At 40.4% G+C, this 27,588-nt stretch overlaps 1 protein-coding gene across 8 annotated transcripts in view; it reads right to left on the bottom strand.

The window, feature by feature from the left end:
• Positions 1-27,588, bottom strand: part of PDE5A (phosphodiesterase 5A) — a 108,783-nt gene that overhangs the window by 43,607 nt on the left and 37,588 nt on the right. For all 8 annotated transcript variants that reach the window (XM_087724445.1, XM_087724444.1, XM_014073447.2 and 5 more), the window contains 2 exons: positions 22,798-23,374; positions 19,587-19,676 (listed from right to left, as the gene is read on the bottom strand). In XM_087724445.1, coding sequence (XP_087580571.1) covers positions 19,587-19,676; positions 22,798-23,370 — 663 coding nt within the window. In that variant the 5' untranslated portion in view covers positions 23,371-23,374. The remainder of the gene's footprint in view (positions 1-19,586; positions 19,677-22,797; positions 23,375-27,588) is intronic.

The following is a 27,588-nucleotide window of genomic DNA, read 5'->3' as shown; positions in this document are numbered from 1 at the left end:
TTAAAATATACCCCCAAAACATACAGCATACTAAAATATTAAGCTCATCATATAACCTGCAGAGAAGTTGGTGGAATTAGGAATCACTTCATGTTACATCTGTATTATAGGTAGCCCTCGAGTTACGACCTGAATTGAGCTCAAAATTTATGTTGCTAAGTAAAGCATTTGTTAAGTGGATTTTTTACGACTTTTCTTGCCACAGTTGTTAAGTTAGTAACTCAGTTGTTAAGTGAATCTGGCTACCCCATTGAATTTGCTTGTCAGAAAGTCCCAAAAGCAGTTCACAGGATCCCAGGACATTGTAATTGTCATAAGTATGAGCCAGTTGCCAAGCGTCTGAATTTTGATCATGTGAACATGGGGATACGCAACAATTGTAAGTGTAAAAAACGTTCATAAATCCCTTTTTCAGTCTGGTTGTAATTTGAACAGTCACTAAAAAAACCATTGTAAGTCCAGGACTACCTGTATATCAGCTGCTCTCCATACTAGGACTAGTTGAATTTAAAAGATAGTTCCAACTTTTGCATAAATATGGACCGTAATTGAAGCACTTTTACTTGCTTGTCTGAATTAAAAGTATTATAAATATGCACAGCAAAATTCAAAAAGCTTTTTATGAAACCTGCCAGTATTAGCAATAGCAATAGGACTTATATACCACTTCATAGTGCTTTTACAGCGATTTCTAAGCGGTTTACAGAATCAGCCTATTGCCCCCAACAATCTAGGTCCTCATTTTACCGACCTTGGAAAGATGGAAGGCTGAGTCAACCCTGAGCCAGTGACATTTGAACTGCCAAACTGCAGCTAGCAGTCAGCTAAAGTAGCCTGCAGTGCTGCACTCTAACCACTGTGCCACCTCTGAAATAATCACAATTGAGCCCAACATTTCCATTGCTAAGCAAGATAGTCATTAGGTGAGTTTTACAATCTTTCTTGTAAAAGAAAGATTGTGGGCCCTCTCTGAGGGGGCTAAAATTTCTCCCCCTATCATCAAAGATGGAACAAGATGCACAAATCGGGATGATGCCACTCAGTCTTGGAGGGATACAGCTTGAGCCTGTTTCCCCCCATCCAGATCCGCACAGCCTCCAGGCATTGGGACATCACGTCGAGGGCATCGTTTGGGTGGCTTGGGGTAGAGATGAAAAGTTGGGTATCATCAGCATATTGATGATACCGTACCCCAAAACCACGGATGATCTTACCCAGCGGTTTCATATATATGTTGAACAGGAGGGGTGAGAGAACTGACCCCAGGGCACCCCACAAGTGATGCGCCTCAGGGTCGATCCCTGTCCTCCAGTCAACACGAACTGTGACCGATCCAACAGTAGGAGGAGAACCACTGTAAAACGGTGCCCCCCACTCCCAACCCCTCGAGTCGTCACAGTAGGATACCATGGTCTAATAGGACCAGGACAGAGGAGCAGCCCCTGTCCCGGGCCCACCAGAGATCATCGACCAACGCGACCAATGCCGTCTTCATGCTGTACCCAGGCCTGGAACCCAACTGAAACGGATCCAGGTAGGCAGCTTCATCCAGGTATTGGGGAAGCTGACATGCTACCACACTCTTGACAACCTTCGCTACAAAGCGAAGGTTGGAGACCGGACGATAGTTGGCTAAAGAAGGGAAGTGTCCAGGGAAGGCTTCTTAAGGAGGGGCCTCACCATCACCTCCTTCAAGGCAGTGGGAAAGAACCCCTCTCTGAATGAAGCATTGGTAATCGCCCGAAGCCAGTCTCGTGTCACCTCCCAGGAAGCCAAAACTAACCAAGAGGGACACGGGCCCAGCACACGTGGCAGCACTGAGTCTCCCCATAATCCTGTCCATGCCCTTGGGGGTCACAGGGTCAAACTCATCCCAGATAGTCTCCACAAGATTCATCCCCGTCGACTCACCTGAATCTACCCAGTCAGAGTCCAAGCCTGTCCAGATCTGAGCGATTTTATCCTGCAGATACTGAACAAATTCTTCAGCCCTACCCCGCAAGGGGTCTTTCCCAGTTCCTTGGTTAAGTAAGGAACGGGTCACCCTAAACAGGGCGGCTGGGCAGTTATCTGCGGATGCGATGAGAGCGGAAAAATGTTGCCATTTCGCCGCTTTTATTGCCACTAAGTAGGACTTAATATGAATTCTTACTAGTATTTGATCAGATTCGGACAGGCTGGCCCTCCAACCACTCTCTAGGCGTCTTTTCTGGCGTTTCATCTCCCAGAGCTCCTTGGTAAACCAGGGAGCTACCTGGGATTGACACTGGGTCAGAGGCCGTAAAGACACAATGCGATCCAAGGCCCCAGTGGCCGCCCTATCCCAGGCTTCCACTAGGGCTTCGGTCGAGCTGTGAGCAAGCAATTCAGGAAAAGTCCCAAGCTCCATCAGGAACCTTTCAGGGTCCATCAGGTGTCTGGGGCGGAACCATCTAGTCGGTTCCGCCTCCCTGCGGTGAGGGGTAGCAGTATGGAAGTCAAGCCTGATGAGGAAATGATCAGACCATGACAAGGGTTGGATAGAAATATCCCCTAAATCTAGATCATTCATCCACTGCCCAGAGACAAAAATCAGGTCGAGCGTGTGTCCCCTGTTATGAGTACCCCACTTGAATTAACTGAATTAGATCCATAAACATCATGGAAGCCATGAACTCCTGAGCTGACTCGGATGTCTCGCCAATGGAAGGCAGATTGAAATCCCCCAGGATCATCAGCCTGGGGAAATCAACTGCCAATCCGGCTAACACATCCAGCAACTACGGTAGGGCCAATGAAACGTAGCAGGGAGACAGGTACGTAACAAAAAGGCCCACCTGGACTCCAAGGCCCCATTTCACAAAAAGGAACTCACACCTGCCTATCTAAGGCACAGTGACCTCCTGAGGTCTGAGACTTTCCCTAATAACCACCGCCAGCCCCCCGGCCCTGCCCTGGGCTCTCAACTGGTGAAACACCCGAAGCCTGGTGGGCATAATTCACTAAGGGGAACACCCCACTCATGGCCCAACCAGATCTCCGTAATGCACGCCAGGTCCGCTCTACCCTCTTGTATGAGGTCATCAATGAGGGGAGCCTTATGTACCATGGACCTAGATCTAGATAGTGTTTCTCAATCTTAACAAGTTTAAGATGTCTGAATTTCATCTTCCAGAATTTCCCAGCCAGCATTCTGGGAGTTGAAGTCCAGACATCTTAAAGCTGCCAAGGTTGAGAAACACTGATCTAGAGAGAATTTCTTCTGCAATATCCAGCAATGTGTGATTGCTAATATAGTGCAGCCTTTCTCAAGCAGGTACCTCTTAGATGTATTTAAATCCCATAATTCACAGCTAGCAGGGAAAATTTACTCTTTTACAACTCAACTGGAGGACAAAATAATACACTTGCCATGCTTGCAGTATTTGCTATAGGACCAAATACGGATTTGCTTGAAGAAATATCTGGGAATGTTTGAAAGAAGCAGGCAGATTACTTTTTAGCTGCAAAGTAGGATCCAGATTAGTAAAAAACTACATCAATGGATGATCCATCACCATGTAAGTGGAGGTCTAAAAGATATGACTAACCAAAAAATGCAAGAACCAACAAGTATAGGATAAGTGTATAAAATGGGTCTTTATTATACTCTAATTAAACCCATATATGAATCTAACAATTAAACACTTGACTATTAAAAATGGAAGAATTAATACATATGTTGAAAAAAGCCAATCTATATATAGTTAGTAGCAATTTATGATCATCATTAGTCATTTTGTCATGCATACTTCTGTCTCAAGTTCAATACCATAACTTCACAGTTCTGGATCATTTGATATACCCTAAAATAGCACATGTAATCCCCTAAAATAAAAAAAAATTGGTTAGATTACAAAATTTTAAATGATTAAACAAGATCACTACATTTCACAACATTTTGGTGTTAGCCTGAAAAACTGGTCAAATCTCTTGAGGTTTGACACACTCAGAAAAGTGAAGGAATTTTAAAATTGAGGTGACATTTAGGCCATTGTGTAAGACTGTGATTGTAGTAGGGTTATTTAAAAGATTGTCAACTTCTAACTTAGAGGTTGGATCACCAGATATTTGGAAAAATTCTTTTTCTGTAATAGCACACTTCTGAGAAACGTAGGCATCTGTTCCTGATTAAAATGATGAACTGTGTATCATGGCATCATATACATTGATATGAAATAGGTACAGTATGAATCACAATGTACACTGTCCCTACCATGCTCAGTTTTGGATGAGCAAGTAAGACTACTTTTTACTATTGGGATTTTAATGGTATATTTTGTTTCCATCTACGTTAAAAGTGTTGCCAAATTTTATGAGATTTTTTTTATTTTTCTCATGACTACCTTGTTTTTATGGTAAATTTTAATTTATATTTTTGTTATATATAGCCTTCGTCATCTGCTAAGGATACAATTTAAAATTATAATTTTAAAAATACGTATGTTGAAATTTGAAGATATGAGCAATTTTCCATGTTCCTCATATAGAGTCTTAATGGCTAGAACCCCAATACCAATAACAGAGATGTTTAACCACAAGTGGTGGTTGTGAGGTGGGGGGAATTGTTTATTGTTGCTTATGAGTTGAGCTCTTAGGAAACCACAAAAAATATACAATAAATAAAGTTATAATTCAGTCTAGTGACTTAGCACATTAGCAACAGGTTCTTGCGCAGAGTTCATCCAAAATAGAATTATTTGTGGCCACTGAAGTTTGGAAGGGATATGAAACAGGAAACAAGGCCTTCTATGATTAAAGTAGACCTCAAGAGAAGATCTTTTGCTAGGCATACATATGGAAAAGTAGGTTTATCCATTAAGCACCAAAGCTCCAATAGCCAAGTTGTAAAAATGGAAAAACGTTTTCAATATCTTGGTGGTTAAATGATGATTTATAGCACACATCAATCTTCTAAGGTACTGGTAGCCCAAATATGTTCATTGTTCTGTGGGTTAGCATTGAAATCATTTTAAATAAAATGCTTATTCCCCAATCTAATGCATAAAACCCAAACTCTAGTCTTTCATGGTTAATGATAAAGTCCTCTGGGCTTTTCAAAAAGTCATGCCTCTTAAAGAATATATTCAAACCAAACAAAACCAACAACTGGGTGTTGATTCTACTAAAAGAATGTGTATGAAAAATGTAGCATCACTATTTTGCACATTGATGAGTTGCTCCCAAACTCCCTAACAGGATTTGCCTAAAACATTTCTATAGTAATAAAATTTTATATCATAGCTCAAAAAACATATAGTTCAGATCACTATGTAACAAATTCTTTTTATCTCCATAAAACAGGCACCACACAGAATAGATAATCCTGCATTTCACAAAAGAAATCACCCCTCAGCTTTCCATCAACTCCTGTTATTATACATTTACAGTTCACACGCTGCAATTTCTTCTATTTTCTTCAATGCAAATCTATATCAAGCAAACCAATCCTAAATATGTTGCACCCACAGCTGTAACTAATAGACCAGCTTTTACTAGCTTTTTCCAAAAGATCTAGCTGTATACTTTTTCACATTTTGTTGTGATACCTGGGCAGTTTACATACAACAAAGATTAGTCCAGAAACTGATTCTTGCAAGGTGCAATGATTACATTAAAGAGTTGGCTCTTTAAAGCAACTTCAACAAGAATAATTTGACTCTGTAACTGTCAGTAGAAATGTAGAAAGCAATGGCATGAAAATGACGAGATGGGCAAAATGCAGTGTGAAATCGTAACACCAACCCTAGTTTTTTCTATGCCTTTGCATCTTAATGTGAGGCACAAGTACATAACTTTATAGACTTGCACTGTGGAATTACAATGTATGTTTCATTGCTTCCCCATTCCCAACAGATCGCCTTTCCAAGAATTAGAAAAAGAAGGGAGAGATTCAATTTAATTGAACAATGCAAGTACCTACAATTGAAGTAACTTTCTAACTTCCCCAGTGTGTTTGGTAGAAATCTACCAGTGCACAGCTAACCTGCAGCTGTTGACTCACAACCCTGTATTTTTCACTTTTATTAGCTCTAAACCACAGAAACTTGAAGCCTTTCAATTGTATCACTGGATCCCTAAAGAATAAAAAAAAAAAAAGAGAACATTCTCCCTCTATATAAAGAGTTCCTACTATGAAAGAGAAACTTTTGGTTGTTAAAGAGCCTCGAGGAAACAGTAAAAAAAAAAAGGGGGGGGAGGAGTATGTTAATTTAGACCAAAAATCCATTCAGCTGGAGGAAGAGAAGTATTACTATTAGGGTGTAAAACCTATGCAATTTCATTCATTGTTTGAATTCAAGCGTAGATACTTGGATTTGTTATAAGATGGCTTGTGACAAAAAGAAGATGATTTTGAGTACATGTTCGCATGGTGATTGTTAGCATTATTCTACTTTAAAGGATTTATTGATTCTGAGTTATATTGTGAAAATAACCGTTATTTGTCAAGATATAATCCAGGTGTCCAAATCCATGGCAAGCTTTAAATATACTTAGTGGTACTCTGAGAAAGGCTTCCAGATTCTCTTCAGATTCCAACGTAAAGCTCATTACAACTTAATCTAATTGTTTGGAATTTTTTCAGAAAATCAGGATTTTATGAGATAGGTCATATTTGCAATCAGATTTGGAAGAATCTGTTATAATAGCCAGTCTCAGGAAACATGGTCTTATTTATTTGTTATTTTTATTTATTTATTTAATTTCTGATTTAACCTTCCTGTGGAGTTGTTTTCTAATCTACTTAGTGAGGCTGATACATAAGCCACAGAACAGAGTAGAGAGAAACAGTTTACAGTTAAGAAGCACGATTAAAATTATGCTAGTCTATGACTGTAATAAAGATTTTATTTGATCTGAAATATGACCATAATGGAGCAAACAGTATAGCATGGAGGATTCCTGTAGCTACGACAGCTAAATTGCAACCTTTTATTATACTGTGTTTACCCACCCGTGGTCAAAATTGTTTAAGATGCCTGTTGCCATCATGTCATATTGACCAGGCCTAGAATTGTTATATATTTAATCTAATCCCAAGTGTTTTCTAAAGTGATTATAAAGCAGAATCAGGAAACAAGTCAGGAGACAAGACTGTTAAATGCAAAACACAATTTTGCATTTTTGCAATCTTTTTTATTCTACCCATTTTATTTTTCTTCTTCTACGATTTAATACTAAGCTACTATTTTGTTACCAGAGCAGTGTAATTGCGTGACCCATGTGATTATTTAAGTTTATTTAATTGTTGTTATTATATGGGATCTCTCCCTCATTGCTCCCAACTGCGATACAAGTGGAATCAGGAGTCAAAGCCTAGATTTGTATTAGGGGAGGATTAAGTAGCAATAGCACTTAGACATATATCACTTCACAATGCTTTTACAGTCCTCTCTAAGTGTTTTACACACTCAGCATCTTGCCCCCCAACAATTTGGGTACCCATTTTACCCACCTCGGAAGGATGGAAGATCTGAGTCAACCTTAAGCCTGGTGAGATTCGATCTGCCACATTGTAGGCAGCTGGCAGTCAGCAGAAGTAGCCTGCAGTACTGCTTTCTAACCACTGCACCACTGTAGCTCCTAAATAGTGTTCTTTTCCTTTCATCCTCACACTCATAATTGTCATCATTTCTGTTTATATTCCACATTTTTACTCAACAGGCCCTCTTAATAGAGTACAAGCTGCATTTCTGAAAATAGCTTGATTTTGTCTTTATTTAATATTAAATGTGGTTTAGTCTATAAATGTCTTCATCTGTTCTGCTTTGAAAAGTTATTTTTTTAGCTTCCTGATGGTAATGTCTATCAAGCTATGATTGTTTCCTTTATTTTTCTTTTAAGTGATTTATTTATCACTGCTTTTTTTCAGAAGTTTCATTTATTTCAAAAATGAAGCTTTTTATTGTGTATCATACGCTACGGAGTAATGCCACTTTTTTTTTTGCTTAAAATAAGGAAACTGACTTTTTAGCTCCCACAAAAAAAAAAAAACTAAAAAACCACACCATTTTTCTCTATTCCCCAAAAGCCTTCCTCCACAGACCAGAGATATTTCTTTAGCATTGCTAGATGCATTCAACGTTTTATTTTAATTTGGATGTTTCGTGTTGCATTCTTGTACATACAGATCTCAGATTTCATTCTGTTAAAAAATTACTTCTAATTCCAGAGGGAACATCTGTCCTTTTTTTACCCTGAGCTAAGCATGTCTGTTTTTTATTTTGTTACTTCCTGAGATGACTTCAATAAAGACAACTTAGGGGAAAACTTTGCTAAATCCAAAAATGCCTCCATTGGACAGAAATGCATCTTTTAAAATAAAATTTGCGTTCCGTTTAAATTGCACTGTTTTTTACAGCTATGGTCCTGTTGGATATTAAACTTGAAAACATTGTTCAAACCAGTTAGCTATTTATTAATAATGACCTTTCAAGGAATTTTCCTTCTTTATCATGTCACTCTAGAGGGAATTCTAGACAGTTTCTCTTCTGTTTTATCTCCTACAGAATATGAGAATGTGTATAAAGATATTCATCGGCTTCATTATGTCTACTCTCTAACAAGCATACTCTAGCCTCACCTCTTTTTGTTTCTGTTTTGTAAATAATAAGCAAACAATCTCCTTACTGTGGTCAGACTTTAAAAAACGAAATAACTGCTTTAAATGCAAAATCAGTATTATTTTCACAATTGTTTGTTTACTGAATATTATGTTTTAATATTCCATTGTATCAATGCCAGATTAAAGAATTATTCAATATAGAAAATAAACAAGAGAAATAAATGTTTGAACTTTTGCAAAAAAAAAAGCAAGTTCTGAATAAAGAGCTATAATGGCATTTATACAAAATGCAGAGACATGTTTCAAACTGATTCAGCAGAATGGGCAATGGTATACAGTCCACGTTGCTCACAGAAACCTCTCTACTGTTCTTATAATTTAGTTTACTGTTTTAAACAAGTTCTTCCTACAAAACTGAGCAAAGAACAATTGTCTGTCCCAGGGAATAAGGCTCATTTTCTGATTCTTGATGACTTCAGGATGCCTCCATCCTGGTTCTCCTCGACCTCTCGGCGGCTTTCGATACCATCGACCATGGTATCCTTCTGCGACGACTGCGGGAGGTGGGGGTGGGAGGCACTGTTTTGCAGTGGTTCTCCTCCTACCTCTCAGACAGGTCGCAGTCAGTGTTAGTTGGGGGGCAGAGATCGACCCCTAGGCCCCTAACATATGGGGTGCCGCAGGGTTCGGTCTTATCCCCCCTACTATTTAACATCTACATGAAACCGCTGGGCGAGATCATTCGGAGGCACGGGATCAGGATGTTGCCTCTGGGGATGTGGACAAGGCCATTCGAGCTGTAAGTGCCTCCACCTGTATTCTGGACCCGTGTCCCTCCTGGCTGGTTGCCAACAGCAGCGAGGTGACACATGGCTGGATCCAGGCGGTCGTGACCGCCTCCCTTCGGGAGGGGCACTTCCCCGCCGCACTTAAAACGGCGGTGGTGAGACCCCTCCTGAAGAAACCATCCTTGGACCCAGCCATTTTAAACAATTATCGTCCTGTCTCCAACCTCCCCTTTATTGGGAAGGTTGTTGAGAAGGTGGTGGCCTTCCAGCTTCAACGGGCCTTGGAGGAAGCTAGTTATCTTGACCCCTTCCAGTCCGGCTTCAGACCTGGTTACAGCACAGAAACCGCTTTGGTCGCATTGACCGATGATCTCTGGAGGGCCAGAGATGGAGGCCATGCGTCCATCCTGGTTCTCCTTGACCTCTCAGCGGCTTTCGATACCATCGACCATGGTATCCTTCTGCGACGACTGCGGGAGGTGGGGGTGGGAGGCACTGTTTTGCAGTGGTTTTGCAGTGGTTCTCCTCCTACCTCTCGGACAGGTCGCAGTCGGTGTTGGTCGGGGGGCAGAGATCGTCCCTGAGGCCCCTAACATATGGGGTGCCGCAGGGTTCGGTCTTATCCCCCCTACTATTTAACATATACATGAAACCGCTGGGCGAGATCATTCGGAGGCACGGGATAAAATACCACCAATACGCGGACGATACGCAACTGTATCTGTCCGCCCCGTGCCAACTCAATGAAGCGGTGGACGTGATGAACCAGGTTCTTGAGGCCGTTAAGAACTGGATGAGCGCTAACAAACTGGTACTCAACCCGGACAAGACCGAGTGGCTGTTGTGTTTCCCTCCCTACAATTTGGCCAATGTTCCAACACTCAGGCTGGGGGGTCAAATTTTATACCCCTCAGATAGGGTCCGTAACCTAGGAGTCCTCCTGGATCCACAGCTGACTTTTGACCATCAGTTGTCGGCTGTGACCAGGGGGGCATTTGCCCAGGTTCGCCTGGTCCGTCAGTTGCGGCCCTACCTGAACCGGGAGGCTCTCGCAACAGTCACTCGAGCCCTTGTGATCTCTAGGCTGGAATACTGCAATGGGCTCTACATGGGGTTGCCCTTGAAGTGCATCCGACGACTGCAGTTAGTTCAGAATGCAGCCGCGCGAGTGATAGTGGGCGCACCGCGGTTCGCCCACGTTACACCCATCCTCCGCGAGCTGCACTGGCTACCTGTCGATCTCCGGGTGCGCTTCAGGGTACTGATGACAACCTTTAAAGCACTCCATGGTAGTGGATCTGGGTACTTGAGAGACCGCCTTCTGCCGATTACCTCCCTCCGACCGATCAGATCGCACAGACTGGGCCTCCTCCGAATCCCATCTGCCAGTCAATGTCGACTGGCGACTACACGGAGGAGAGCCTTTTCTGTTGCAGCTCCGACCCTGTGGAACGACCTCCCCGTCGAGATCTGTACCCTCACCGCCATCCAGACCTTCCGCACAGCCCTTAAGACCTGGCTCTCCCATCAGGCCTGGGGATAGGTTCCCAATTTACCCGCCCGAGTGTTGACTGTTGAATGCAAGTTGTGTTTTATTATTTTATTCTGTTCACATATTGTTTGTCTTTTGGTATTGCACCCCCTTCCCTGCGATTGTAAGCCGCCTTGGGTCCCCTCAGGGAAAAGGGCGGCCTATAAATCCTAATAAAATGTCTAAAAAAATGTCTAAATAAGATATCATCAATATGCGGACGATACCCAGTTGTATCTGTCCGCCCCGTGCCAACTCAATGAAGCGGTGGACGTGATGAACCGGGGTCTTGAAGCCGTTAGGGACTGGATGAGGGCTAACAAGCTTGTACTCAACCCGGAGAAGACCGAGTGGCTGTTGTGTTTCCCTCCCAATAATTTGGCTAGTATTCCATCACTCAGGCTGGGGGGTCAAATTCTACACCCCTCAGACAGGGTTCGCAACTTGGGAGTCCTCCTGGACCCACAGCTGACCTTCGACCATCATCTGACGACTGTGACCAGGGGGGCATTTGCCCAGGTTCGCCTGGTGCGCCAGTTGCGACCCTACCTGAACTGGGAGGCTCTCACAACAGTCACTTGGGCCCTTGTGACCTCTAGGCTGGAATACTGCAATGTGCTCTACATGGGGCTGCCCTTGAAGAGCATCCGGCGACTTCAGCTAGTCCAGAATGCGGCCGCGCAAGTGATTGTGGGTGCACCTCGGTTCGCCCACATAACACCTATCCTCCGCGAGCTGCGCTGGCTACCTGTTGATCTCCGGGTGCGCTTCAAGGTGCTACTTACCACCCATAAAGCCCTTCATGGTAGTGGATCTGCGTACTTGAGAGACCGCCTCCTGCCAATTACCTGCATAGATTAGGCCTCCTCCGAGTTCCATCTGCCAGTCAGTGTCGACTGGCAACCACACGGAGGAGAGCCTTTTCAGTAGTAGCTCCGACCCTTTGGAACGATCTCCCCGTGGAGATTCGTACCCTCACCACCGTCCAGACCTTCCGCACAGCCCTCAAGTCCTGGCTATCCCGTCAGGCCTGGGGATAAAGATCATATTCTGTCCCCACCCGAATGATGAATGAATGTTGAGTACTATTTTTACTCATGTATTGTTTCACGTTTACTGTTTTGTACCCCCTTCCCTATATTTTGTAAGCCGCCCTGAGTCCCCTCAGGGAAAAGGGCGGCCTATAAATAATAATAAAACTAAACTAAAACTAAACTTCCTGAGTGCCCACCATACCAAAGATTTTCAAAGTTATTGCCAATATTGGTTCAGAGCTTCAATAAAACTGCACGTTCTGTAGACGTTCATAAGAAAAACAGTTGGGATCCAAATATACTGTAGTTATAAAATTATGTTTACCTTGTTCTTCAGCCTCAGACAAGGTCATGAAAGATTCTCAAAATAAAACGGTGTGTATGTGTGTGTGTGTGTGTGTGTGTGTGTGTGTGTGTGAAGCACAATAAAAATGCCTGGTATGATAACATTTGACAAAACTCAATTGACAAGAGAAACAACTTAAACAGGTGAAAGTTATGCAAGGTTTAACAGGAACTGAATAATTTTTTCATCTGAATAGCTTTTATGGAGGGCATTCCAGACCATTGATAATAAAGTAAAGAAGGTGCCATTTTTCATTTTTATTGGAAAGATAATAATAATAATAATAATAATAATAATAATAATAATAATAATAATAATAATAATAATAAGAGTTAATAATAATAAGAGTTAGGAAAATTTTGAAATCTAAATTGAATGGTGGAAATACAATCAAGGCCATAAATACCTGGGCAATACCAGTTATAAGATACACAGCTGGCATAGTTAACTGGACACAAGCTGATTTGGACCTTTTGGACCGAAAAACCAGGAAACTAATGACAATGCACTACAGTTTACATCCACGTGGTGATACTGATAGACTGTATCTGCCCCGAAAATCAGGTGGCAGAGGATTATTACAAGTGAAGCAAACAGTTGAAGAAGAAAAACATGCACTGGCTGATTATTTAAAAGACACTCAAGAACATCTATTAATCGAAGTAAAGAACAAAAATCTACTGAAGGCCCAACAGACAAAACAAGAATACAGAAAAGATGTGATAAAATCAAGAATGGAGAGTTGGCAGAACAAAGCACTGCATGGTCAATTTCTGGAAAAAATAAAAGATAAAGTGGACAGTGAACAAACTTGGTTATGGTTAAAAACAGGTACATTAAAGAAAGAAACAGAGTCACTAATCCTGGCTGCGCAAGAACAAGCTATCCGCACAAATGTCATTAAGGCCAAAATCGAAAAATCCTCTGATGATGCCAAATGCAGACTTTGCAAAGAAGCTGATGAAACTGTTGATCACATACTCAGCTGCTGTAAAAAAATCGCGCAGACTGATTATAAATTGCGGCACAATTCAGTAGCACAAATGATCCATTGGAATTTGTGCAAAAATTATAATATTAAAACAGCAACAAACTGGTGGGAACATCAGCCTGAAAAAGTCACCGAAAATCAGATGGTCAAGATCTTGTGGGATTTCCGTATACAAACTGACAAAATACTGGCGCATAATACACCAGACATCACACTGGTTGAGAAAAACAAGGTCACAATCATAGACATCGCAATACCAGGTGATAGCAGGGTCGCCGAGAAGGAACATGAAAAAATCGCAAGATACCAGGACTTAAAAATTGAAATTCAACGACTATGGCACAAACCAGCAGTGGTAATTCCAGTGGTAATTAGCACACTGGGTGCTATTCCAAAAGCACTGGAATTACATTTAAAACAGTTAAAAATTGACAAAATCACCATCAGTCAAATGCAAAAAGCCGCACTGCTTGGATCTGCACGCATATTACGAAAATACGTTACGACGTCCTAGGCCCCTGGGTGGGGCCCGACTAGTAACCAATGCCAAATCCGGTGAAACAACTGGCCGCTGTGATACAATTGCATAATAATAATAATAATAAGTACATCTCCACTTTCAAAAGACATAAAGAGGCATTAAATTGTAACATTATTATCAGTTTCAAGCCTGTTAATCTGCTATTCTCCATATGTCCATCTCTATATACCACTAAAACTATTGTTGTCGTGCTTTTTTAAGTGAGCGAAGCAATGCATCATAGGACAACAATTTTTGAGCTAAGATACCTCGTATGGACCAAATTAATATGTGTTCATTAATTTCTAGGACCCACTATTCCTTAGAAATCAAATTTGGAGAAGTTGTGGCTGCTTCAATGCATTAGCAGTGGCTGGTTTGCTGTAGTCACATGGTCTTCATTTTCAAAGTTCCATGACAGTTTCCCAGGCAATCTCACAATCCCTGGCTCCCTCCCACCCAGCAACAGCAATTTACCTTCCTGGGGGAAGGGAAAGACCTTGTGTATTATTCCCGGGGAAGGGAGGGAGGGAGGGAGGGAGGGAGGGAGGGAGGGAGGGAAAGAAGATTTCTATATTCCCTGCCAGCTTCCTAAAGGAAACTCAATTGGGAAGCCGGCAGGAAGTTAGAAATAGCTCTGGGTCTCACTGCTTTTTTTGCCTACCCATGGTCATTCTTTTTCTTTGTTTATATAACAAACTGTCTCTGAAGCAATGATCCAATGGGCATAGCCTGTCTAGAGACGGTTAACTCCCTCAAAAGCATAAGACAGGCACTGGGACCAAAAAAAGGGTAAAAATTAGGATGGGTTCTTCAGATATTAAGAATATGCAGGCCTGCTTGGGTAAAAGAAAATTCAATCAATAAATTAAACAGAATAATTAACAGAATTAGCATTTCAAAAATAATCTTTTTGAAGTGATTCTTTAATATTAAATATTTAGATTTTGCAGTTGTTTTATTAGTACCTGCAAAATTCCAATTAACCCCTGAAGGACAGCATTTAGGAACTGCAATAATATACTGTATAACAAAGTGCCATGCTGGATATCACGTTTAGGTTTATTTTATGCATTATTATGCTACTAAGGAGGAGAAAAGCTTGAAGCAGATAGAACCAGATTTATCTGATATTCCATTTTTATTCTTGTTCAAATGTGTACCATTCATCTTGTTTTTTTTCTCTCTACCAAAAAAACAAAATATAGGCATAGTTTTGTCTCTTTTTTAACACATAGTTCTCCTTATGCAACAAGGTTATTGCCTTCAGCACTTTTCTTGAACAAATGCACAGCACATTGAATTGTTGGCACTACATGCATCCAGATGGCCAAGCCACTGAGGCATCACTTGTTAGAGAGTTAGGTGTGACTGTGAAAATATGCTTGTGGTTGATTAGCAACTGCTGAAAGGCATGATATCTTTGGATGGCACTGGTGACAGCTTGAAGAGAAGCAAGTTCCTTTAACTCTTCCTAATACTCGGCGTTTTTTAGTTTTTTTTTGTTTGTTTGTTTCTGGTGTGATGGAGACAATGAACTAGCAATTTCTTATATGATAGTAGAAGTAGCATAAAAGATAGCTGAAGTATATTATAATTCAGGGGCTGATTCAGGAATCATATCTCATTCCAGAAATATGTCAGTTAGTTATTATGGTTAGAATGATGAAAACCTTCTGGTAAGAGAGTTGAAAGGCCAGAGAGAAAGAAAAAGCTTTCCCTGCAAAACTTTCCAAAATGCTTCCTTTTAAAAATATACAAAAGGGAATGTATTCTTCTTATGCTTAATAAGGCAAATGATCTGATTGTCAAGAACTATACCAAACTAAGTAATTATTTTAAACAATTCAGTTATTTCACTCTAAAAATGTCATCAGTTTTTCCACCAATTAAAAAGTTGCTTGACTAGATATCTGTTATTAATCAGGTTCCCCAACACGATATGGTTCAGATATATTAGATGAGTTTGATCTAAGCATAGTACACAAAATTGTCTGATACAATGTCTTGTCTGTCAACGACTTCTTCAGCTTCAACTACAATAATACATGGGCAAACAATTGATACAAACTCAAGGTAAACCGCTTCAAACTTGATTGCAGAAAATACAACTTCAGCAACAGAGTGCCAATGCCTGGAATGCTCTACCCGACCCCGTTGTTACAGCCTCTATCCCCCACAGCTTCAGTCTCAAAACTGTCTACGTGGACCTCACCCCATTCTTAAGAGATCCGTAAAGGGGGCATGCATAAGTGCACTAGCGTACCTAACATCCCTGTCTTACTGTCCCCATTTATCTGTATTTACTTCCTTTGTTCATGTTTATGTTCACACCTATATTTGTTATCTTGTACATGTTTCACAAATAAATAAATAAATATTAGTCTTTGATCGCTTTGGGATTATTGAAAAGGAAAGAAAAAACTGCCATACACCAAAGACCTCTTAAAGTCAGAACTTTAAGTTATCATAAACTTTAAACTATCAGGAACATAGTCTTGCAGACTGAAGGCCTTGATACGTTCTTGTTTTGATTTAGCCACATGTCTGAATAAAGGATAGACGGAACAAAACCTCCTGTCCTGGAGTTTTGAAGTCAGGCATCACTCCCAATTCTGGTCAACTCAGTTGTTTTAGTTGATTTGGGGCCAGTTTTAGTGATTGCCAAGGGTGTTTTTTTTTTTTTGGCATGTGGGCACTTTTCCAAGCAAAACGGGGTTGCAACCAATCCCAAGTTTTATTTTCTTGAAATCGCTTATGGCCTGGGAAAGTTCCAAAGACATTATTAGAATAAAAATGATGAGCGAGGTTGGAGCTTTGTTTTCTAGCAAAAAACAAATATCTATGGACATTCTCAGTCACCCAGGTCATGGTTGTCTCAAAGGTGCTTTTCCAAAAGGCAAGTGGATTTTTTTTTCTTTGAAGACATTTCACTTTTCATCCAAGAAACTTCTTCAGTTTTGACAGTCAGAACTAAAGAAGCTTCTTGGATGAGAAGTGAAACTTCTTCAAACAAAAAAAAAGCCCAGTTGCCTTTTGGAAAAGCACCTCTGGGACAAAAAACAAATATATTTCTCATTTTTAACAGATCTGCATAACCTAGGTGAATAAATAAAATCAGCAGACATCATGAAAGTTGCCCACAGATGCACCTTTCCTATTTTGCTCTAGGACTGCGATGGCAAACCTATGGCACACGTGCCCAAAGTGCCACGCAGAGCCATGTTGCCTGGCACGTGCGGCATCACCCATTTCTCTTCCAGGTTTCTGGCGTGCATTCACGCATGACAATTAATTGACTTTCATGTGTGCGGCAGTGCTGGAAACGGAAAGAGCTGGTCTTCCATTTTCCGGCATGAGCATGCACGCTGGCCAGCTGATCGTTGTGTGCGCATGCCCACCAGTAACTGGAAGACTAGCTTGCTGGCACGCATGTCTGCACCGGAAACTGGAAGTTCATTTTCTGGCGCGCACATGCCCCCTGGGCAGCTCCTCTTGCAGTTTGCGGCCCCAACGAGTGGCATACTTCCTTTTCGGCACTCGCCATCACTGCTCTAGGATAATGAATTGAACAAAATTTATTTTCATCCTGAATTGTTTGCTGAACTTCCTTGCAATTTTAGGGAATAATTGCTGCAATGCAACAGGCATGCACGAAGCAACAAATTTCACTTTCATTTCATTCATTTCATTTCATTGAGTTTGTATGCCGCCCTATTCCCGAGAGACTCAGGGCGGCTAACAATAAAAATGGAGGGGATACAAAAAATAAAATAAAAACAATAATTTAAAAATCTACAACAGCCGTAACCTCGAATGGGGCTGCATAGTTCAACAGCCCCAGGCCTGCCGGAACAGCCAGGTCTTAATTGCTTTGCAGAAGGCCGGAAGGGTCCGGATCTCCACGGGGAGATCGTTCCAGAGGGCCAGAGCAGCCACAGAGAAGGCCCTCCCCCGAGGAGTCGCCAGCCAACATTGGCCGGCAGATGGAATTCGGAGGAGGCCTATTCTGTGGGATCTAATAGGTCTTTGGGAGGTAAATGGCAGGAGGTGGTCTCTCAAGTACCCAGGTCCGATACCATGTAGGGCTTTAAAAGTAACCACTAGCACCTTGAAGCGTGTCCGGAGACCAATGGGCAGCCAGTGCAGCTCGCGGAGGATAGGGGTAACATGGGTGTACCGAGGTGCACCCACAATCGCTCGCGTGGCTGTGTTCTGGACAAGCTGAAGTCTTCGAACACTCTTCAAGGGCAGCCCCATGTAGAGCGCATTACAGTAGTTTGGTCTTGAGGTGACGAGGGCATGAGTGACTATCCGAAGGGCCTCCCGGTCCAAGTAGGGCCGCAATTGGTGCACCAGGCGAACCTGGGCAAAGGTCCCCCTGGTCACAGCCAACAGATGATGTTCTAAAGTCAGCTGCGGATCCAGGAGGACTCCCAAATTGCGAGCCCTCTCTGAGGGGCGTATAATTTCAGCCCCCCAGGCTGAGAGATGGAATAGCTGGACCATCTTTGGGAGGGAGCATCAATAGCCACTCGGTCTTGTCGGGATTGAGCGCCAATAAAACCAAACAATTTGGGTAACATTACATTGCATTGGGTCAGGATTTGGAAAAGGCTGTTCTCAGCCTTCCAGAAAGACTTGGTTCATGGATTAGACACAGTCCTCACCAAAACTGCCAAGCCTGGTGAAATTTCAAAGTGCCTCAAGAAAGCTCCAGGTAATTATATTGTTATTTTAGAGTATTTTTCTCTAATGCTTCCCAGGAAGTCTCACTCTTGCATTCCGATCTCTACGGGAACAAAGGAGAAAAAGGCTATTTGTGTGCCAGAGCCATCAAATTATTTTATTCTAGGCTAGTTTCAGAAAGTAAAATTTAATAAATAATAATTCTACAATAAGGACTTTTCTGCTGTTTTAACAATTTTGAAACAGTATTTAGTTTCAAGCTTTCATTAAAAATACTGGCATCAGCAGGGCTGTAAAACTCATGGCCCATGGACCGGATGCATCACGCACTGGTCCCGCCCACACCATTTAGTGAAGGGGGGGGAATCTCGACACGTCACGGGATGCCACTGTGACAATGTGAGTCTGACACCCCTGATTTACAGAAACCATTGTATTAACAAATGGACCAAAACATGCCCTGAGATCACCTTTATGACTTCAATTCAACAGGTGAGAAGCAGTGAGAGCTCTCCACTTTCCTATGAAGCTGGTCAAGTAATGACAAGGCTCTCTCTGTGTTTACAACACAAACCTAGTTTTTTCAAGGGCTGGAAACCTGGTGAAGGAAGATTCTAATTCACATGGAAGCACTTGTGTGTATGTATCTTCACCCCAACTGAAGACAATGTTGCTATATGTTTATGTTACCAGTTTTGCTAGGGAATATTCTAATGAATGTTGAAGATTCTAAAATAGCCCCTTTTAATTCTATCACATTTATAGTCTACTGATTTCTCAATAACTTATATAAAACTACACTGGAATGCCAAATCTGTTGAACTAGAGGCAAGATGAATTAAACAAACTTGGATATTTACAGAAGGAAAATACAGACCCACTGACATTGCCAAAAATGGCTAATGCTATTTGGAAAATGACAACACTGAAAGGAGAAACTGGCTGTATACCAATTCTTCATATTTTATGGAGCAGATGAAAAGTTACTCTGTGGAATATATGCAAATAAATGTTTTTAGCAAGGCAGACAAAAGAACAAGCAGTTTAAGGAATCAAAAGCTAGAAATGTTACAATGGAATAAAAGGAAGATGTGCAAATTTACCTCTTCCCTATGGTTCTTTATTGGCATACAAAGAATGCTTTGTGTTTTATAGCCTGTGATTTGGTCCACTTCAGCATTGAATCGGGGATCCTGGCAAAAAAAGAAAATATGTAACTGTGCATACACTTTTTCAAAAATTGTTCTCATTTACTTATTTCATAAAACCATAGGATATCTAACTAACAATTCTTCCTTAAAATTATATTTCCATTCTGAGAAAGACTGTAAGAAGATTCAACATATTTAGGAATTTATTTTCTTTTTAAAAAATGTTTTTCTCCCTAAAGGTCTGTACAAAGTCTACTTTGGCGGGTTTTTGGTGCTCTCTAGCTTGGTTGTTTTCTTGTATTTAGTTCATTACTCAAACTAGGTAACATCATCAGTGCTAATCAGCAAGAAAACAACCAAGCTCAGAATCCCAAAGGAAAGAAGTTTGCTGCTTATCAAGAATCTCTCCTCTGTATTCTTGATAAATGGAAACTAAACTGCAGATAATATTTCAAGTGGTAGGTTTGGAATAAACTGAGATCCAGGGACTATCATTCCATCAGTGGTTCACACAATCTATTCAAGTGATCAGTAAAAAAGCTGCAGAGTAAGCAAGAGTAACTGCACTTGACTTGTATAATACACTCCTTACCCACTTTATTAATCTCCCATTCTCAGTTAAAGCTTCTTTTTTTGACATATGTACTCTATTTAGTTCCTTTCCTTCTCAATGCTTCCTAAACCAAAAGTCTTGAATGGGTACTTGGCTTAAAATACCTTATTACTTATCTTTTGGAAGGCTTACTCTTGTATTACAAAGAATTCTTCTGTCAATGTTTTGTATTCTTCAAAGCTACCAAATAAAAGTATTCAGGCTTCATCAAAGCAAATGTTGTAAACCAAATTTCCCAGAAAGTCACCCTCAACAGTTATTTTATGTGGATTGTTTAATTTTATAAATAAATAAAAGCTGTTAAAAGTTGTGCAGAGAAAACACTTGTGATGGGCTACCTATTTCAGTCTTGTACCGTAGTACTATTCTATATTTTATTTGGAGAAAAACATAAAATTAACATCTCTAGAGATTATGATTTAATAGATGTCATATTTGCATCTAAATATTGTATGTCTCCCAATCCTTTTTAGTGTAAGACCTAATGTGAAATATAAACCATGCAAAGGAGGAACAGATCATCTTGAGTAGAAGAAGAATTGCACTTCTTACTATGCCAGAGACCCATTACTTCTAAAAAGACAGTATTTAACTAGAACGGCTAAGATTTAAAGATATGCAATATTGTGAGATCATTAGAAGAGGAAGAGCCAGCCCTAGCATGTGAGATAAATTTTGCTCAGCATAAACAGGGCTAGGGTGACTTTATGTTTACAGGGTTTAAGGACAGAGATTTGGGCCTCTAGTAAATCAGTTCACTTACAGTTACTATCAAAAACATTAAGTTCATGCTGGGGAGTATCAGAGAACAACAGGGGAGCATTATGGAACTAGAGGGTGATTAGAATTGGGCAGACACACATAAATACAGTTTATATGTAAGTACAGTTTGTAAATAAGTACAGTTCAGGTCACGGTCATTACAGAAGTATTCAAAACAATCTGAGTATCAAGAAAGTAGATCAAGCGTTTTGTTCCAACAAACCTCAATTGAAGGAGACTGAGGATGATGGAACGTATAAAAAAGGGTAACCAAAATGATTGGATGTAATCCATAGGAATCTTAGCTAAAAGTAAAATTAAAAGGGACAGGAAATATTATAGGGCGGGTACATACAATAGTAAAGGCTTTGAAAAATGCCGATCAGGAAATGTTTTTCTTCACCTCATACCATGTTAGAACTTGGAATTTCTCACTGAAACTAAATGTAGGGAAATTCAGAAGAAGTAAGATTAACGCAAATTGGTTAAACTACCCATTTAGAAGTAAGATGATTACTTTACCACTGTCTATTAGTTTTAATTCCTGTATCTTCTGGTTATATTATCTGCTGGGGAACAACATGACTTGAACAAACAAACAAACAAACAAACAAACAAACAAACAATGAAAGAGAAGAAGGTGGGCAAGGATAATTGACGCGCAAAATACAGCCTCTCATTATCAAGACAACCCCTGCCTTCTCGAGGTGCCCACCGTTTTCCAACAGAAGGGGCTCTGTCGACTCTTGGGCCCGGCGAGCTCAAGTACTACTCAGCCTAGAATCATGGATCCCGTTGATTCGGGATGCATGCGACTCTACAGCGAAGGGATTGGCGATGCCGTACCGACGCTAAAGACTTAAGTCAAGTCAAGTCAAGAAAGAGAAGAACTACTTCTACTGCTTGTGGTTCCTTGAATGTATTTACTTGCCAAATACTATTCTTATGTTCTTAAGGCTATACACCAAGAAAGAGAAGCACTGTTATTTGATTACCTTTACTTAGAGGCCATCTGCATTTAGTTCTCATGACAGAATGCATGACTAACAGCCATTCTTTTAATGTTAAGAAAAATAATATAAATAATTGGTGCCTTAAGACTGTGGGATTTCTTTGCCCCTTTTCTTTTTCTTCTTTTCATTCCATTATTCTTGGGTGCCCTTTGTTTTAGATTAGAAACCTGAGAGCAAAGTCTTTGGTCATTTCTTCACCTTGATTTATAGCACATTCTAGTGTCACCCAACCATTGTTACACTGATACAGTAATCATGAGGACAGGTTAAATATCACTTCAACAGTGGCTGGTTGATGAGAGCAGATGTTGTAAAACATTTGAAAAGAAATGAGATGTGTTACAACTGACATTTGTAATCCACTTTAGGAATAATTTGCAATAAAGAGTATTTTAAAATATTTAAATAAATATTTAAATGATAACATTATTACAAACTTGCACAACTTAAAAGGGAGTTATGAGATGCATGAAATATAAGCTTTTGGTGTCTTCTAGAAAAAAAGGATATTTCTGATTTTGGTGAAAATGAACCAGTGATTATCAGTTGCTGCGGGAATGCATTTAAAGGAGTGCTTTCGTTCCCCTCTCCTATTTGTGGTTTCCCATTAACAATTGTAAAAACATGATGCTGGACTAAGCAGCTTTTGATCAATTTAGTATAGCTTCCCGTGTATGTGTTGTGTGTTTTTCCTGCTCTTAATCTATTTAAAAAGCAGCCTCTCTAGATAAAAACATTCACAAATATATACCACATGCAAGCATCCTTTATTTACCTCATAGGCATTCTTGATATTCAAAGGCTGGCCAAAGGCTGCCACATGGCCTACAATTCCCTTGTTCCATTCCAAGCGGATACAGTTGTTTGAAGCTTCTTCTAAGGTGGAACCTTCTGCAACATCAAAGAGTCGGCTGATAAGAAACTTCTCATTGGAACTGTCTTCACAGACCAGAAATAGGGAATACCGATCGGCAGCTATGAGTTCATTGATGTGCAAGAAAATTTTATGGCAAAGGGCTGTGACATCCAGGTGACTAGAAATATCCTTCACCAGTTCTAAGAGTCTTGAGCACTGATCCCCTGCATTGGTTCCAAGTGTCCGAGATTGGAGAGGCATCTGTTGCTTCTTTTCAGTATCTGACAAGAAGCTCACTGTTCCAACAGAATCTTTGATAACAATGGGCCTAAGAGGCCTGTCAAATTCAGAAGCAGATATCTTCCTAGTTGGTGGTGTGGAATTAGTGCTTTCAGTCCGTGTGGAACAAGAACAAGCTTCACTGTGATGTTTGGTTCCTTCTTTGCACACTGGAATAGTATGAACTCTCTCAGAAAACCATGCATTGACCATCTCTCTGCATAAGAGAAGAAGACAGTAAATAAGAAGACAATTGGTAGAAGTAGCGTCAACACATTGAGAAAAGAAGCACATCTGTACAGCCACAACCTTTTCCTCAGGATGGTCTCTATTTAAAACTAATTCAGAGACTGTCTTGAATGTTTAACATAAGCCAGCAATATCTCTGAAGCCCTTGTTGACAAAAATGGCCTGGGTGAAAAAAAGAAGTCATCAAAACATTGAAATATTTTGGCATGCCATGATGTTGTAGATGACCATTGAAAACTTAAAATCTCGAGATATTTTTTAAAAATATTTTAGCTGAAACAGCACAGGTGTCAAACACGTGGTGTCACACAGCCATCACGTGACATATCATGACTTTTTCCCCCTTTGTGGAGCTGAGGTAGGTGTGGCCTGCGCGTGACGCATTCAGCCCGGGGGCCTCCACCCTGTTGGTGGACACCAATTTATCAACACCTGATTTAGAAATGTATGCTTCATAAACAGGATGTCATTTCACATCAAATTGAATGATTATGTTTTTCATATTTAATCCTAGATGCTCATATATACATATCCTTCTTATTCCTAATAGAGAAATATAATAGATTTCAGACATAAAATAATAGCCAACACATAAAGCAGATCTTTAATTACCCTTACTATTCTAAAGATATGATGCAAAACCTTCCAAATGTTTTTATTTATTTTTGTTTTATTTATTCATTTGTATCCTGCCTTTATTATTTTTACAAATAGCTCAAGGTAATCAACATATCCAACACTTGTATTCTTCTATTTCCCCACAACAACAACCTTGTGAGGAGGATTGGGCCAAGAGAGAGAATTCACCCAGCTGGCTTTCATGGTTCAGAAGGGACTACAACTCATGGTCTCCTGTTTTCTAAACCTGGTGCCTTAACCACTACATCAAACTATATTAATATGTTATATTATAAAAGTGGAATGTATTGCCAGTGTCAATTATTCACATTCTAGTTATTTACATATTCATTTATTTAGCATACATCTATTTATTCAAGTTGCATGGGATAATAGTGAGATTGTACTTACGGAGGACTGGATTTCAGTCAAGGTGGCGCAGTGGTTAAATGCAGCACTGCAGGCTACTTCAGCTGACTGCAGTTCTGCAGTTCGGCTGTTCAAATCTCACCGGCTCAGGGTTGACTCAGCCTTCCATCCTTCCGAGGTGGGTAAAATGAGGACCCGGATTGTTGTTGGGGGCAATATGCTGACTCTGTAAACCGCTTAGAGAGGGCTGAAAGCCCTATGAAGCGGTATATAAGTCTAACTGCTATTGCTATTGCTTTTAGTTAGTCATATTTTCAGAATGGGTTGCAATGAAAGTGCCCAGCCTCGAACCCTTGTATGAACTAAATATGTCCAAGCTGAGCAGCTTCGATGAAAGCTGTGTGTAATCCCAAAGCAAACCAGGCTGGAAGCACTTCAGACAGCATTGGGCAAGAAGGCAGAAAACAGCCTTCTCATATGCAGCAAAGGCCCCAAATTTGTTAAGATGAAATGGACAGCTTCTTTACTATGGCAAAGTGAATCAGGCCACCACCATAGCTACATAGAATCACTTTGTCCAGGTCTACAAGATTTCACTTGGACAAGGAGAGGTGAAATGGTGTTATTCTGGTTGACAGAAAGTTTGGCTGAACAGTTTTTCTGTACACGTCTACAATTTGCTAAAAATCTGTTTATAAAAATGAATCCAAAAGAGTCACAGCATTGCAGTGGTGGGTTTCAAAAAATTTTAGAACCTCTTCTGTAGGTGCAGCCTGCTTTGTGGGAGTGACTTGCCAGCCATGTGACCGGGTGGGAGTGGCTTGCCAGCCATGTGACCAGGTGGGAGTGGCCAAGTTATAAAATGCAGTGAAACTCACTTAACAACGCTCTTGCTTAGCAACCAAAATGTTGACTCAGAAACTCTGGCATTTGAGGCAAGCAAGTCTTAAAGCTGTCAAGTTACAAGACCCTTGCACCCCTAACCTTTTAGGGAAAAAAACCCCAAGGGTATTCAAACTTGACAGCTTTAAGACTTGTGGACTTCAACTCCCAGAATTCCTCCTCTCACTCTTCATCTTGATGATGTGCGGACGAGCAGGGGGAGGGAGCTGGAACCGTTTCTAAACGGCACTGTAGATTTGTGGAACCTCTTCTATAGGTTAGAACTGGCAGGAACCCACCCCTGCAGCATTGAATTATGCAAGGAAAAACCCTTAGTGATGGCTCTGTGGAGAAGCATGATAGAAGCTTTGAGGGTGAATTCAGAAGGGAAAGATGAAAATTTACATACAGATGTACTGTATACCTTTCTGCTGTAGCATGTATACCAAGCATGCCATTATTAAAGCTATTTCCTGAATTTATCCCATTTTCAGAATAAAGTACAACTGATTGCTCTTATGGGATTCAATTTGCTTCTTCTCAAAGTACAGGTCTTAGAATTCAGTAATGTTACAAGGTCTGATTGTTCAGAGCTTTATTTTTTTTACAATTGGTGGAACAACGATTGCCAACTTTGCAGATTGTAGTTAGACATAAGCTTCCATGGAAACGAAAAGTTTGTGGTTTGTTAGGGGCAGAGAATAGTACTAACTGATACCCAGGCTTTCTGGAGCTGAGTTCTAGTTCATTTGTGCCAAATTTTAGGGGTGAACGTGGGCAGGAATATGATGCTCACCAAAGATAGATTGTTTCCTTCCTATAAGACAATAATTCATCCTCTGCTTTCTTTAATAAAAAGCTATAACCAAATAGGATTGTTGCCTTCTGTAAATATGAAGGTACTCAACTGATATGACCATGCAGAGAGAAAGCTAGAAGATAATTCAAATATTAGGGAAGGAATCTATATAGGCCGGTAATTATGGTATGAAAAACACTATTCACCTATTACAGGAAAAAGAATGTGTTGTGTTTATGCATGTGCACCAGTATATGCATTCCCCCTGAAATTAGGGGGGAGGGGATCAGATGGGGCTGGAGAGACACATAATACTCTTCCCAATTTGTAATGGGTCAAAGTAAACTAGATTAATATGGATTTTGCCTGTTTTATCCTCGCATAACAAAACTATTTTAAAATTGTGCCAAGTATTTAGCAACTTGATACTTTTAACTTTCTCTGCTTGGTATTATCCAGCTATGGTTAATTTATAGCCAGAAAAATCAGTTTGACTTAAACATAATCTATACATAATACTGTACAAATTTTACAGACACAAAAGAAAAAAAAAACTCTTGTCTTTTCACTAGGAAATCCAATACATGCTTAACCATAATATATCTTGCCAAGTTCAGTACAGTTTATTCCATTATATCAATATGGAGAATTGTAGCTTTAACCAGATGTTTTCCAGTGGGGAAAGCTAACATATTCCCCTCCCTAGAGTTTTGACATTTATATAAATGTCATCAGTCAACTCTAACTTTTAAATAAACTGATTTTAGAGATAAAAACAAAATATTTTTTCTCAGTGTGCTATTCTTTTCTCATGATAGCTCAATCCACTTTTCTAGCAACAAGGCTTATATTTATGCAGTACTTATTAACAATTAGTCATAAGGGACACCAAAATCAAACTGAACTTTGGAAGATCTGCTCAGTGCATAGCAAATATAACAATGAATGTTTCTTCTATTCTTAATCTGACAATACCAAAACATTGAAAGTTTAAAACTAATAGCATACTGGATAGCAATGGTCACATTGCTCAATTCACTATTAGGTAGAGTTCTTCGTATTCACCGCTTCAAAAAGCTCTTTTAGTCCTTCTGGTTTAAAAGTGCCTTTTATTGCATTCTCTTAAAGGTAAAGGTTCCCCTTGCACATATGTGCTAGTCATTTCTGACTCTAAGGGGCGGTGCTCATCTCCACTTCAAAGCTGAAGAGCCAACGCTGTCCGAAGACGTCTTCGTGGTCATGTGGCCAGTATGATTAGATGCCGAAGGTGCACAGAACGCTGTTACCTTCCCACCAAAGATGGTTCCTATTTTTCTACTTTCTACTTTTCTACATACTTTCGAACTGCTAGGTTGGCAGAAGCTGGGACAAGTAACGGGAACTCACTCCATTACGCCGCGCTAGAGATTTGAACCGCTGAATTGCTGATCTTTCTGATCAACAAGCTCAGCATCTTAGCCACTGAGCCACCGCATTGCTATAAGCCATTCTGTTATTGTTGGCTTAAATTTAGT

This window comes from Thamnophis sirtalis, unplaced genomic scaffold (genome assembly GCF_051295495.1).
Source record: "Thamnophis sirtalis isolate CommonGarterSnake01/CBP01778 unplaced genomic scaffold, rThaSir2_p1.2 scaffold_10, whole genome shotgun sequence".
NCBI lineage: Eukaryota > Metazoa > Chordata > Lepidosauria > Squamata > Natricidae > Thamnophis > Thamnophis sirtalis.
Note: the sequence above shows the minus strand (reverse complement) of the source record. Positions and strands in the feature narration are given on the sequence as shown.